Source organism: Caenorhabditis remanei, chromosome X (genome assembly GCF_010183535.1).
Source record: "Caenorhabditis remanei strain PX506 chromosome X, whole genome shotgun sequence".
NCBI lineage: Eukaryota > Metazoa > Nematoda > Chromadorea > Rhabditida > Rhabditidae > Caenorhabditis > Caenorhabditis remanei.
The window spans coordinates 14379877-14393097 of record NC_071333.1 but is presented as its reverse complement, the minus strand read 5'-3'; the positions used below and the strand labels follow the sequence as shown (position 1 = coordinate 14393097).

Sequence of the window (13221 nt, the reverse complement as noted above, 5' to 3'; positions counted from 1 at the left end):
ATGTCTGCAAAAATTGGTCCACAAACATTTTTTCAACTTATCCAACTCACTTACATTTCTAAACCCAGAAAAAAATTGAGGAGAAATCAAGAAACCGCAACGTTCAACCAACTCATCACAAATTGGCTTTATAGAAGATGATGTTTTTCGAACACGATCAGAATAGAGAGTGATGAAAAACGAGAGGAAATCAAATCCCTAAATCCGGGGTTGCTGCCATGTCATAATTCTATTTCTTGTTATCTCCACTTTTCATGTTATCCTTTCTTATATCAATTTTAGTATAATCTCTGGGAATCAAGCAAAGAAGAATGAGTAGCAAATGTATTGACGAAAGATTACTTCTCACCTTAATATAAAACTGACAAAATTTAAATTTTGCCATTTCTGTATAGCAGAAGAACCGTACCACTATGATTTTTTTCTCATTTCTTGAATACGTCACGTCAGTTGAACGAAATGACCACGAAAATCAGAGTAGGCTTCCGCTGACCGGATTGTTGTCAGATCTCTCTTCTGCCAAATGATCCTCTTGTTTCCAATTGACATGACCTTTCTCCGGATGTACTGGCAACACTCGTGGGCTCGATGCTTCTCATTCTTCTCTTCCCGCTCTCATCTTCTCCTTTTTTTCTGGTTCATTCTCATACTTTTCCTTTTCTTCTTGTATATGATGTCTTTTTTACGTCGTCGTTGTCGAGGACGGCGACCAACCGACCGACAGATCGGCTCCTTCCTTCTATTTTCGGGAGGACAAGCTGCTCTGAGTATTCGAGAAAAGAGTAGGGGTAGCTCGTATTATTTTTTTATTCCCCTATCCCTATCCCACTCCCTCCATCCATTCTTTTTTATGCGACATACCGAAAATTGTCCTCCGAAGGAGTTGGGGCCTACCAAACTATTTTCTATTCACGCTTTTTTGTTGTTCTCTTGAAACCAATCTCTCAAGATTTTGAAATATACGATTGGTGCCTTTTAGATAAAAATTTATCCGATCTTCTGATAAATCAAAATCCATTCCGGTCTAGTATCTCTAAAGAGAAATCTAGCAACATCTTATTTTGATATTTTTAACCAAAGACATGTTCTTTTCTGTTGAGTCATTCACGTCATTGAGTTCTCATCAAACGTCTGACAATTTTTTAAGGAAGATCCTCATGACTTGCTCATTTCATCTCTTCATCTTTCAGATGTACATTTTGCATATGTGGCACGGCGCATCAAGAATGAATAGCGTGTCATGTCGATAGGAATTATTCACCTCCTGATAGCTGCCTATAAAATCATGATGAAAGCAAGCTCAAAAATCCTCTTCCTTGTCTGTTTATGCTAATAGATCGGCAGGAAGAGAAACAACTTTTCTCTAAATATACCCGAGTCTTTTTTTATTGATGACGTCTTTTACTGGTTGATTGCACACAGCAAATTGTGTTCCCACTTAAAGGAACATTTTAAAAATCTGAAGAAAAATAATAAACTTTGATTCATGAACTGAAGAAATAAGGATTCGCTTTTGTCTTCCAGTTTTAGAATTAGAATCAAATGTCTGTCACCCATTGGAAACTGTTGAAAAATACTATGAAGAAAAATGATAGACTTTCTAAAAGGACTCTGCATTTTTTAAGTTTTGATTTTTGACTACACCCAATTAGTCAAACTGAACTTTTTTCACTTCCAACTTGAAAAAAAATCTTTTGATTTTTTTGATCTCCCTTTTTTTCTCACTCAACCACCCCAAAATTCAGAAATGCTCCCAGTCCACCTGTCAATTGATACTTTTTTCTTGTTTTTCCCACAGATATTCTGAATACAACATCCTCCCTTGACCTATTTGTTCTCATGTCTTCTTGACATTATGCTTTCCATTTCTCGAACAAACTGAGATCAGAATTCTTGAATGATCTCTTTTTTTTCAAAAAATTCAGTTAGGAAGATTTTTTTGGCTGTGTTGGAGTAAAAGAATAAAAACAAAAAGAAACCTCAGAAGCAGTGATGTAATTAGATTAGTGAGGTCAGAATCACAATGTTTTCTTTTTTCAACAATCAGATATTTTAGTGTATGTAAACTTTGCAAATTAGATTTCTTTAAATTTTTTCTGATGTCTGGCTTTCAATTTTGTACTTTATGATTTTTCAGCTTCCCTCTCCCAGAACCATATTCCTTTCCTGACGTCCTTCTTTCATCTTTGGATTTCTGGCCCGTCCTAAAAACAGAAACAATATCATCAGACAATTCATATATTGCTCTAGAACTAGCGCAGATTCATGCTCGCGGAGAGCTCCGCATATTCAACCAACCAACCGAAATCGTCTAATTTCTTCCGCTCTGGTCTCCATCATCTATTTTTCTACACACACAAAACCACACACACACAACTCACTTGTTTCTTCTATCGCTTCTTTTCCATGTTTTTTTTCTTGTCATACAACAATTATTCTGGATTTCATCACAACAGATCCTGAATACTCAAATATTTCTTCATTTTTTAAACGGAAAATCACGATCCTTACTCTACTCTACTAACTCATCAATTATGCATTCAATGTTATTGCAGTTTTCCGGTTGAAAATCAGCTGCTTTTTCCGCTTCCCTCTTTATTTTTTTCTGTTTGACTCGTCTTCTCCAGTTTTTTCTTCTTCCACCCTCTTGTTCTTATCTGGAGGATACATCTTGTTGATTTCTAAATTCTTGAGGATTCGAAATATTCTCAAATTTCAGCTAGTCCTTTCTCATCGTTTATCCTCCACCCTCACTTTTCCTTCTCGCCGTAATTTATGTATGTATTTTGTTGTTTTTACTGCTTTCCACTTGTTGTTTTTTGTTTTTTCCGACTGTTTTCAAATATCCAACGACAATTCAATCCTAACCAATTTTTGTCACATATCTGGAAAATAATCTCCTGGAAAATAATCTCTATCTTTCAGATCACTTGTCGCCACGTTGTCACCGCACATTTTGGCTACTCTGAATGAGAAACCACTTTGACCCGGTCACCTGAAAATGCTACGTCAGCCAGTTCCGGAACTGCGCAGTTTTCAGTCCCTCTCTAAGTATGCAGGCGGACCAAGGTTTGTTTTTGAAAAAAGAAAATAACATACGAAGAATGTTGAAAATAGGGAATGAGTTAGGTTTTTTTAGAAACTGAGAGTGTGACTCATTTTTGTATAGGGAAAGGGTCATGGTTGTTTCAAATTGTAACATTTGTGAAATACAGAGTTTGAATATCTGGATATGGATAGTTTTAATATAGACGAACAAATAACTCCGAAATGGATTGTTTCGTGACCTTCCTAGGTTCGCTGACCATTTTAATTTGATTTCTAGTTTCTGACCACACTAACTAGGGAAAGTTATGTAGTTAGTTTGGAAATATGGGACGTGACCTATGTCATTGGAAAGCTGAGAAAACGCTGAGTTCAAATATATTTTCTGTTTTATATATTTGAAATCATATACTTGAGATCAACGTTTTCTCAACTTTGCAATGATATATGCCACGTCCCATATCTCTAAACTGACTTTACGACCTACCCTAGTAAGGACTAGTATAAAACTGAAAGTGATGAGAAATATAATGGTAAAATATTGCAAAACTAAAAACAAAAGCCATCCCAAAACTGTTTCAGATCAGTTCTCGGTCGGAGAACATCAGCGATCACAGTCAATCGACGACAATCACAATCGATACGACGACATGAGGATGTTGAGGTAGGCGTGTTACCTAGAGACTAATAATGGAAAACAGAAACGTTTGTCTGTCAAAAAAGCTCCCTGGAGTTTCATACTAGAAAACATATCTTATTCCTATAACTGAAATCAGAAAAATAACTACTATCTCTAGTAGTTTCGTGAGAATTTCAAGATGAAAACTTATTTATTTTTACCTTGACAGTAAAATTTATATTTTTTTCTGTAAAAGTTGTTCATCTAACGATTTACCTAGCTAACTCAGATAAGACAAATCACAAAACACAAAATTGAGACAATGAGAAAAACCTCACAAAAATTTTTGAAATATGAGCTGAAAGTGCGAAAAATCCGAGTCGCCGCCGCTGGGCGCCGATGTTGAAGAGTGCACCTTGCACATTCGATTTCCCACACAATTCTAAAAATCACTTGAACAAGGAATTCTATTTCAATCCTTTACCTCTATTCCTGTTTTTGTCTCATCCTCCAAAAAACGTCGTCCCTATTTTTGTTAACAAGAGAGGTACTTACTTAGTCAAGGTCCCTTCATCTCCTTTTTTCTATTTCTCTCGTTTTTCTGCCGGTTGTCGTCCTCGTTTTGCATAGAAACAGAAATTGAAGAAAAGAGAAGGAAAAGGAGTATGACGAGTAGGTGGAAACAAAAGCGGAGATGAAATGGATGAGCGTCGTAGGGAGAGGTCGTTGGTTGCACACCTAGGCAATAAATCCTGACATGTAACATCTTCTGACTCCTCTCCTTTTCTTCTCAGTTTTCTCGATTTATGAATCCAAACCCTCTTATTTCGCTTCAACTCAAACCAGACCACCGACGTTTGTCTTTTTCGCATGTTCTTTCTTGGATAAATATACACCGCAGTTTCAGGGTTTTTTGGTATCTTTTCTTTCCAATATCCATCCTCCCAGAATTTTTTCACACTCAAACTTTTGGATCATGGAAGACTTTTTTTTTCGTTTACACTAGAAACACTGGCGCTCATTAATTACGGATGCCCTCCCATAAATTGATCAGCCGCTCGGATAGATCCTCATAATCTGTGAGAAGTGAGAGTGTCTGAGCGCCATCCGAGTTTTGTGAAGGAATGTACCTTTTTTCTCTTCTCATCTTTTTCCTAACACCGAGTACATCATTTTTCGTCTCTTCTCTGGTAAAACTTCAGTGTTACTTGTTCCTTTTTCTTTTCTTTCTTCTTTTTTTCTGGTTTTTAATAAAGGTTTTAGGAGGGAGCTCAATTCATATGGATTGATTTTTTATGACACACTCATATTCCAATTCCATTTTTGTTCCTTATACTGGTTTTTTGAAGGCGCTGGGCTCGATCGAAGGCTCGAAAGAAACTCTGCAGCTGTCGGAACACGGACGAGTAAGTTATCTGTTTTGTTACGGGGGTATCTTTTGCTGGTGTTGAACTTTACTCTGGCTGTTAGCCATCCAGAACGTTTCTTAGTCTTTTTGATTTCTAAAATCGTCTTTTTAAAACAAAAAAGCAAAGTTTTAAAATAAATCACAGCTATTTCAAATTCTGAAGTGTCGTTCTTAACTATTGGTTTCTTTTCAAAGCACACCAGAACTGTGTGGGTTTTGACAATTTTAAAATTATAGAACAAAAAACAAATTGCCAATCAATTTTTGATGACTCCACATAAGTATTCAATAGTGCGTTCAAAGTTCTCTTGACTTTTGACGTTTTGGTGCCGAAAATGCGGAAATTGAATTTATCCAAACACTTTGGATGTCTTGGAAATAAAAATGCTCTCCAGCTTTTTTTGGGACATGCATATTCAAAGTCTGCACATATGGATATTTCATCTGAATTCACTAATTTTCAGTTGGCCTCCTCCTCGGAGGCCTCCCCATCACGATGGGAGGGCCGACAGATCGAGTGGGGAAATGAAGAGCAGGTTGAAGAAGAAAGTGATCTACCGTATCCGGGGTGAGCAATTACATACACAAGAATGTATATCTATTGTGACAAATTATAGGTTCGCTGAGCCTGCACTTCGATGTTTTTACCAAGCCAGACCACCAAGAAAATGGGCGCTTCAAATGGTTATGAGTCCCTGGTTTGACAGGATAACGATGGCAGTCATATTAATTAATTGTGTAACTCTTGGAATGTATAGGCCGTGTGAAGATGGTCCAGACTGTGATACGTATCGGTGTCAGATCCTTGATATTATCGACAATTGCATATTTGTTTACTTCGCAATTGAAATGGTGAGTTTTAAGATTTAGGAAAAGGTTCAAACATCGTCTTCTTTTTAGGTCATAAAGATAATGGCGCTCGGATTCTGCGGTCCTGCCGCTTATATGTCGGATACGTGGAATCGTTTAGACTTTTTCATTGTCATGGCAGGGTGAGTTACGAGTGAAGAATGATGGGTTGGGAAGGAAATGCCGAGGCGGAATACCTAATGTGCTTCTTGCTCGTTCATCACCGCTTCTTAAACTGCCTCTCGTTATGTTATGCACTTCAAAAAATAAGTGGAGGCAAACAAAGATGGTTATTGAACAGACAAGAAACACTCGGAGCAACAAAACATGTTAAAGACTGAAATGAGATAATTTACCTAAATTTTCAGAATCGCCGAATTTGTACTCCACGAATACCTTGGAGGAAACATCAATCTGACTGCAATCCGAACAGTCAGAGTGTTAAGACCGTTGAGAGCGGTCAACCGGATACCATCTATGAGAATTTTAGTCAATTTGTTACTTGATACATTACCCATGCTTGGTAATGTCTTACTATTATGTTTTTTCGTTTTCTTCATTTTTGGAATTGTTGGTGTTCAATTATGGGCGGGTCTTTTACGGTGAGATTTTTTATTTTCTTATTTGGCATTAAATTTTTGTACTTTTAGAAATCGATGTGTCATAAATCTGCCAAAGTCAATATCGGAGAATCAGTCCGCGTTGTTCAATAATGTAAAACTAACGAGGTACTCCTATTTTTTCTTTATCATCCACACAGAATCGCTATTTTCAGGTTTTACATCCCAGAGGACACGTCGCTAGAATATATTTGCAGTCAACCAGATGCAAACGGGTTACATACATGCTCAAACCTACCACCCTACACTGTCAACGGAATTAAGTGAGTTTTGATATTCATGCAACGTTTTCCAAAGCAAAACGTATTTCAGATGTAATCTGACGATAGACGATTACGACCAAGTAACGAACGACACATGTATTAACTGGAATATTTATTACAACGAATGTCAGGTAAGTTTTAATTTGTTTTTCCTGTTATTTTAATTGGAAACATATTGAAACTTACAGGTAATGCAACGAAATCCATTTCAAGGCTCAGTTTCTTTCGATAACATTGGTTTTGCATGGGTCGCTATTTTTCTAGTAAGTGTTCTCAAATTTAAAAACAAATACCAATTTTATGAATATAGGTCATATCACTCGAAGGGTGGACGGATATTATGTACTATGTACAGGATGCTCATTCTTTTTGGAACTGGATCTATTTTGTGCTACTCATCGTGGTACGTTGTCTTATTTTTTGACTTGAGGAGTTCTAGACTATTTTCTAGATTGGTGCATTCTTTATGATCAACTTGTGCCTTGTCGTTATTGCTACACAATTTGCGGAGACAAAACGACGAGAGACAGAAAGGATGTTACAAGAACGGAAGAGGTTACAAAATCGAGATTCAATATGTTAGTGGTATAGGGATGATGTTTAGTCAAAAATTCGTTTTCAGCGTGCACAGGAAGTGAAATGGGTGGTGCATCAACCAAAGAAGAAGGTGGTGATACGGTATATGCTGCAATAGTACGGTTTATTGGTCACACCTTTCGTAGGACAAAGAGAGCCGCTAAAAAGGTAACGTTCAATCTAAATTTGATTATTCACAAAATTATATTGGTTTTTCAGAAGTACACCGCTTACATGGAAGAACGCGCAGAACGAAAAAGCACAGAACGAATGCAGAGGAGGAAATCTAAACTGGATGATATGGCAACTTTATCCAGGATAGAAGAAAAAGCTGAAGACGAAGAGGATGAAGCCACCGCAAACGTTGAAATCAAGGAAGAGCCGATTGAGCACAATGAGCAAAATGGTGACGGTGTCCGAATAAAGCGTGTGAAAATAGAAGAGGAGCCTCGAGTGAAAATTGGAAACGGCAATTCGAATGGACCACACTACAAACATACAGATGATGAGGATGAGTCTGAAAAAGAACATAGTGATGATGAGAGTTATGATGGAGAGAAAGCAGAGAAGAAGAAATCGAAATCTAAAATCCGATGGTTTCGTGACAAAGTTCGAAAATTTGTGGTGTGCGATCATTTCACAAGGGGGATTCTGGTGGCTATTCTTGTCAACACACTGAGTATGGGTGTCGAGTACCATCAACAACCGGAGATACTAACGGTCATATTGGAATACTCAAATCTGTTTTTCACGGCGCTATTTGCTCTGGAAATGCTTCTGAAGATCATTGCAAGTGGTTTTTTTGGTTATCTGGCTGATGGATTCAACCTTTTCGACGGAGGAATTGTAGCTCTTAGTGTACTGGAGTTATTTCAAGAAGGAAAAGGAGGTCTTTCAGTTCTACGTACTTTTCGTCTTCTACGGATTTTGAAACTTGTTCGATTCATGCCTGCTCTTCGATACCAACTTGTTGTAATGCTCCGAACAATGGACAATGTCACCGTGTTCTTTGGACTCTTGGTGCTCTTTATCTTCATTTTCAGGTGAGTGAAGTTACCATTATCTTACACCCATTTACTCCTCTCCACTTCTATCAAATAATACCAAAACCTTTTTTTTATTAACATTTTCCAGCATCCTTGGAATGAACCTGTTTGGGTGCAAGTTTTGCAAAGTCGAAGAGAAATTTCTTGGTGGTCTTGCAAAAAAATGTGAAAGGAAGAACTTTGACACACTGCTCTGGGCTCTGATCACTGTGTTCCAGGTAAGATTACTATTCTGGCGATCGCAATCTGTTTTGCATGATTTGCATGGTTCTATGTATCCAGTGTTGTTTGTATACGTGTTGTGTTAATTTACAGTACTCTCGGAATGGTACTGTTTGGATGCAAGTTCTGCAATCATCCGGATACAGGTCTACAGTGTACATCATCTCAAGTTCTCTCTGAAATGTGTGAATGTGATCGGATGAATTTCGACAACTTTTTGTTTGCAACTGTTACCGTGTTCCAGGTCTGTGTAGTTTTTCTTATCGTGACTCGTAAAACTGTTGTGAAATTTTGAAGATTTTGTATACTCGTTAAAGTTCAATTGGGATTGTATCTATCCAATGTTTATTAGAGAATTTCAAAATCTGATTCATTCCTAAATTTTTAGATTCTCACTCAAGAAGATTGGAATATGGTTCTTTTCAACGGTATGGCACAAACCAATCCATGGGCAGCATTGTACTTTGTTGCTCTCATGACATTTGGTAACTACGTGCTTTTCAATTTACTGGTAGCCATCTTGGTCGAAGGTTTCCAAGAGAGCAAGGAGGAAGAAAAACGACAGTTGGTAAGTTCCAGTTATACATAGTGTTCTTGGTTTTCCATTTGAATAAATTTCTTGAACATTTTTTCTCAAACTTCAACTTTTAGGAAGAAGAAGCTAGAAAACAAGCAGTTGAAGAGGAGCATGAAAGGAAACGGGAATTGGAGCTCATCATTGCTAAAACAACGTCACCAGCTTTTAACAATGGAGTTCCGCCAGCAGAATGCACTTGTCAAAGACCAACTTCCCCAGAAGACACATCATCTCCGAGACTTCTCACAGCTAATTATCATGCTTCCCCTGAAAGAAAACATTCTGTAAATCTGGATGCTATCATTGACAAACGATTGGTGCCTAGGAACACAATCACTGCTTTTGACAGATCACCGATGTCAGAAGGTCGAGATGATTCCCGATTGAATCGACATGCTAGTCTAGTGCTTCCAGTCGCAAACGGAGTCCCATATCGAAGGCAAAGAGTTCATAGCTGGAGTGGATTATGTCATCATTTCAATCCAAACTGCCCAGTGCATGGAAGACGAGCACTGATTGAGACATATGCCAGAGAAAAGTTCCTAGAAGCGAGTCAAGAATTGAAACAAGCCTTGGCAGAGGAAGAACGAAGGAACGAAGCAAAACAAAACACGTTTGTCAGAAAACTTCTGAAGAAAACATGTCTTCACAATCGAACAGAATTCTCGTTGTTTCTTATGGGACCAAAGAATCCTCTCCGTATCAAGTGCCTTCAGACAACACAGAAGAAATGGTTTGACTATACCGTCTTGTTTTTTATCGGAATCAATTGCATCACTCTTGCTATGGAACGACCATCTATACCACCAGACAGTTTTGAGAGACGATTCTTACAAGTTTCTGGGTACATATTCACAGTCATCTTTACCGGAGAAATGATGATGAAGGTTTGGTTACGGGATGACTGTAATATCTGAATTCAAGTTTTTACAGGTTATTGCAAATGGATGTTTCATCGGACAAGCTGCATATTTCAAAGATGGTTGGAACATTCTAGATGGGATACTAGTTGTCATTTCTCTTATCAATATTTCATTTGAACTTTTGGCTACCGGTGACTCTCCGAAAATCTTTGGAGTTATCAGAGTGCTGAGGTTACTCAGAGCTTTGAGACCATTGAGAGTTATCAACAGGGCGCCAGGAGTGAAATTGGTTGTAATGACTCTTATATCCAGGTATATTGCAGAAAATGATATGCGTTTTATAGAATCATAGAAATTTGCTTTCAGTCTCAAACCTATCGGAAACATTGTCTTGATCTGTTGCACATTTTTCATCATCTTCGGAATTCTGGGAGTACAACTATTCAAGGGAATGATGTATCACTGTATCGGCCCTGAAGTTGGTAACGTCACCACCAAAATTGATTGTTTGGAAGATTCCCGTAACAAATGGGTTAACCACCGTTACAACTTTGACAATCTCGGTCAGGCTCTGATGTCATTATTTGTGCTCTCGAGTAAAGACGGATGGGTTTCTATCATGTACCAAGGAATCGATGCAGTAGGAGTGGATATTCAACCGATTGAGAACTACAATGAGTGGAGAATGATATATTTTATCTCATTTCTGTTGCTTGTCGGATTCTTTGTGCTGAACATGTTCGTTGGAGTGGTCGTTGAGAACTTTCACAAGTGTAAAGAAGCATTGGAAAGAGAGATGAGAGAAAAAGAAAAAGAGAAACGGCTGAAAAGGAAATTGAAACGTCAGAAGTTCGAGGAAAGTATGGCTGGAAAACGAAAGAAGAGTAAGTGGTTTGAGATTTGGTTTTACTCCCCTGACTTACATCGCTTGAATTCTGACCTTCTCGGTTTATTTATTTGATTTTTTTAATTTCTACGAATTCCACCAGGCGGCTTTACATTACCAACCTTTTATTTGAAATTATCAATCTAGGTGCTTAATTTTATGTTCTCTTCAGTTGCGATTCTAGTTTTGCACGCATTTGACATTCAGATCAAACCCTCTCCTACCGTTTTGTGGTGCCACACTAACAACACCTCTTCTGTTTTTTAGATCGAATCGTGTGGGCTGGAACCGCACTTAAATCGTTATTTTCAGTGGAAAGAAACTATCCGTATTATCATGACTATGGTCATACAAGACTTTTCTTGCATGGAATCGTTACCTCAAAATACTTCGATCTCGCTATCGCGGCAGTCATCGGTTAGTCTAAAATATAGGACGATAGAAATACATGTTCCGTGTTAAAGGTATCAACGTAATCTCAATGGCAATGGAGTTTTATATGATGCCAATGGGGTTAAAGTACGTGCTGAAGGCGCTGAACTACTTTTTCACCGCAGTTTTCACATTGGAAGCAGCAATGAAATTGATCGCACTGGGCTTCAAAAGATTCTTCATTGAGAAATGGAATCGTTTGGATATGTTCATTGTGATTTTATCAATTGCTGGAATTATCTTTGAGGAATTTGAAGCTTTGGAACTCCCAATCAATCCAACAATCATTCGTGTCATGCGAGTTTTGAGAATTGCAAGAGTCTTGAAACTTTTGAAAATGGCAAAAGGTATTAGGTCATTGTTGGATACCGTAGGAGAAGCGTTGCCACAGGTAAGAAATTCTTCTGCTATCAGAACACGATCATTAATGTTTCAGGTCGGAAATCTCGGCTCATTGTTCTTCTTACTCTTTTTCATTTTTGCTGCCCTCGGAGTAGAACTGTTCGGAAAATTGGAATGTTCAGAGGATCACCCGTGTGACGGATTAGGAGAGCATGCTCACTTCAAAAACTTTGGAATGGCTTTTTTAACACTTTTCCGGATAGCTACGGGTGATAATTGGAATGGAATTATGAAGGTAAGTCTACTGTTTAAACCTACAATCAATTGAAATACAAAATTATTTCAGGACGCACTCCGAGATGACTGTGACTCTTCGGATCACTGCGAGACCAACTGCTGTGTCGACCCCATTTTAGCTCCTTGCTTCTTTGTTATTTTTGTGCTTATATCCCAATTTGTGCTTGTCAATGTGGTAGTAGCCGTGTTGATGAAACATCTGGAAGAAAGTAACAAAAGAGACGCTGAAGGGCCCGCAGAACCAACAGGTTTGTAAAAGATATTTTCTTACGAAGTCCTAGAATTCCGACGTATCACTTTTCTAGGTGAAAACATCGAGAACGAGATCACAAAGTCTGACGATGATGAAATCGCCGAGGAACCCGAACCGCTTGCTATAGAAGGCGGAGATAACAAAGAAGATGAAGTAGAGGAAGAAGATGTAGAAACGGAACCCAGCACTCAAATTCCAGACGGGCATGGTGGTATCAAACGGTTATCTATGCAGGTAAAAGTTGTAGAAGTCACTTGACTTTTCAAAATAAAACTAGAGTAATCTGAAAACATTTTTTTTAATTTGTAGCAACTCTAGCTTTTTTATTAATCTAAGGAATGAAACACCCTTCAAATATTGTGATATGCCACACTCCAAAAGACAGAACACAATTTTTGTATTCAGGTGTTGGAACAAGAATTAATCGAAGTCGAAAGAAATATGGAAGAAAGATATCGGAGGGCTAGTGAGTGTCTCGGCGGAGAACTACAACCACTAAATCCCGGAGAGATCGAAGATCTAGACGACCCGGATTTTAGACCGCGGAGTAGATCACATCGACCACGAGCAAGGTAAACACACTCTTCGCACGCTTGCTTTTACCATTAATCACCCATTTTGTAGAACGAACAGTGCTTTGAGCAATAAAAGTCGTGGATCACATAAATCTGCTCTGTAGCATAGCCTTTCCTAGTTTTTTTTTTGAAATTAAATTCCAATATCATTACTTGTGCAATTATATTTTAAATTTTCTAAATAATCATTTGTTCTATGGAACCATCTCATATTTTAGAGTGTCTTTGTTTTGCCAAAACCCTTTGGTTAATCAATATCAGATTGTTCATTTATTACTGGTAATATTTGTCATAATTCATTATTTCCCATTTTTTCGAAACCTCCATTCTATCGCATTTATGAAACTT

General features: G+C 37.9%; 1 protein-coding gene across 1 annotated transcript; it reads left to right on the top strand.

Annotated features, from left to right (window-relative positions):
* Positions 1–3001: 3001 nt before the first annotated feature.
* GCK72_024862 (uncharacterized protein) lies at positions 3002–12977 on the top strand (the record flags this gene model as incomplete). The annotated part of the gene is made up of 27 exons (XM_053736086.1): positions 3002–3069; positions 3628–3709; positions 5014–5070; positions 5537–5640; positions 5690–5924; positions 5973–6064; positions 6290–6523; positions 6572–6649; positions 6697–6804; positions 6854–6935; positions 6993–7067; positions 7115–7207; positions 7256–7382; positions 7427–7548; positions 7600–8423; positions 8515–8644; positions 9037–9216; positions 9300–10112; positions 10159–10400; positions 10455–10972; positions 11287–11391; positions 11439–11797; positions 11843–12043; positions 12095–12293; positions 12351–12532; positions 12704–12870; positions 12923–12977. 27 exons carry the CDS (start codon positions 3002–3004, stop codon positions 12975–12977), a joined length of 5532 nt encoding a protein of 1843 aa, XP_053579652.1.
* Positions 12978–13221: the final 244 nt, after the last annotated feature.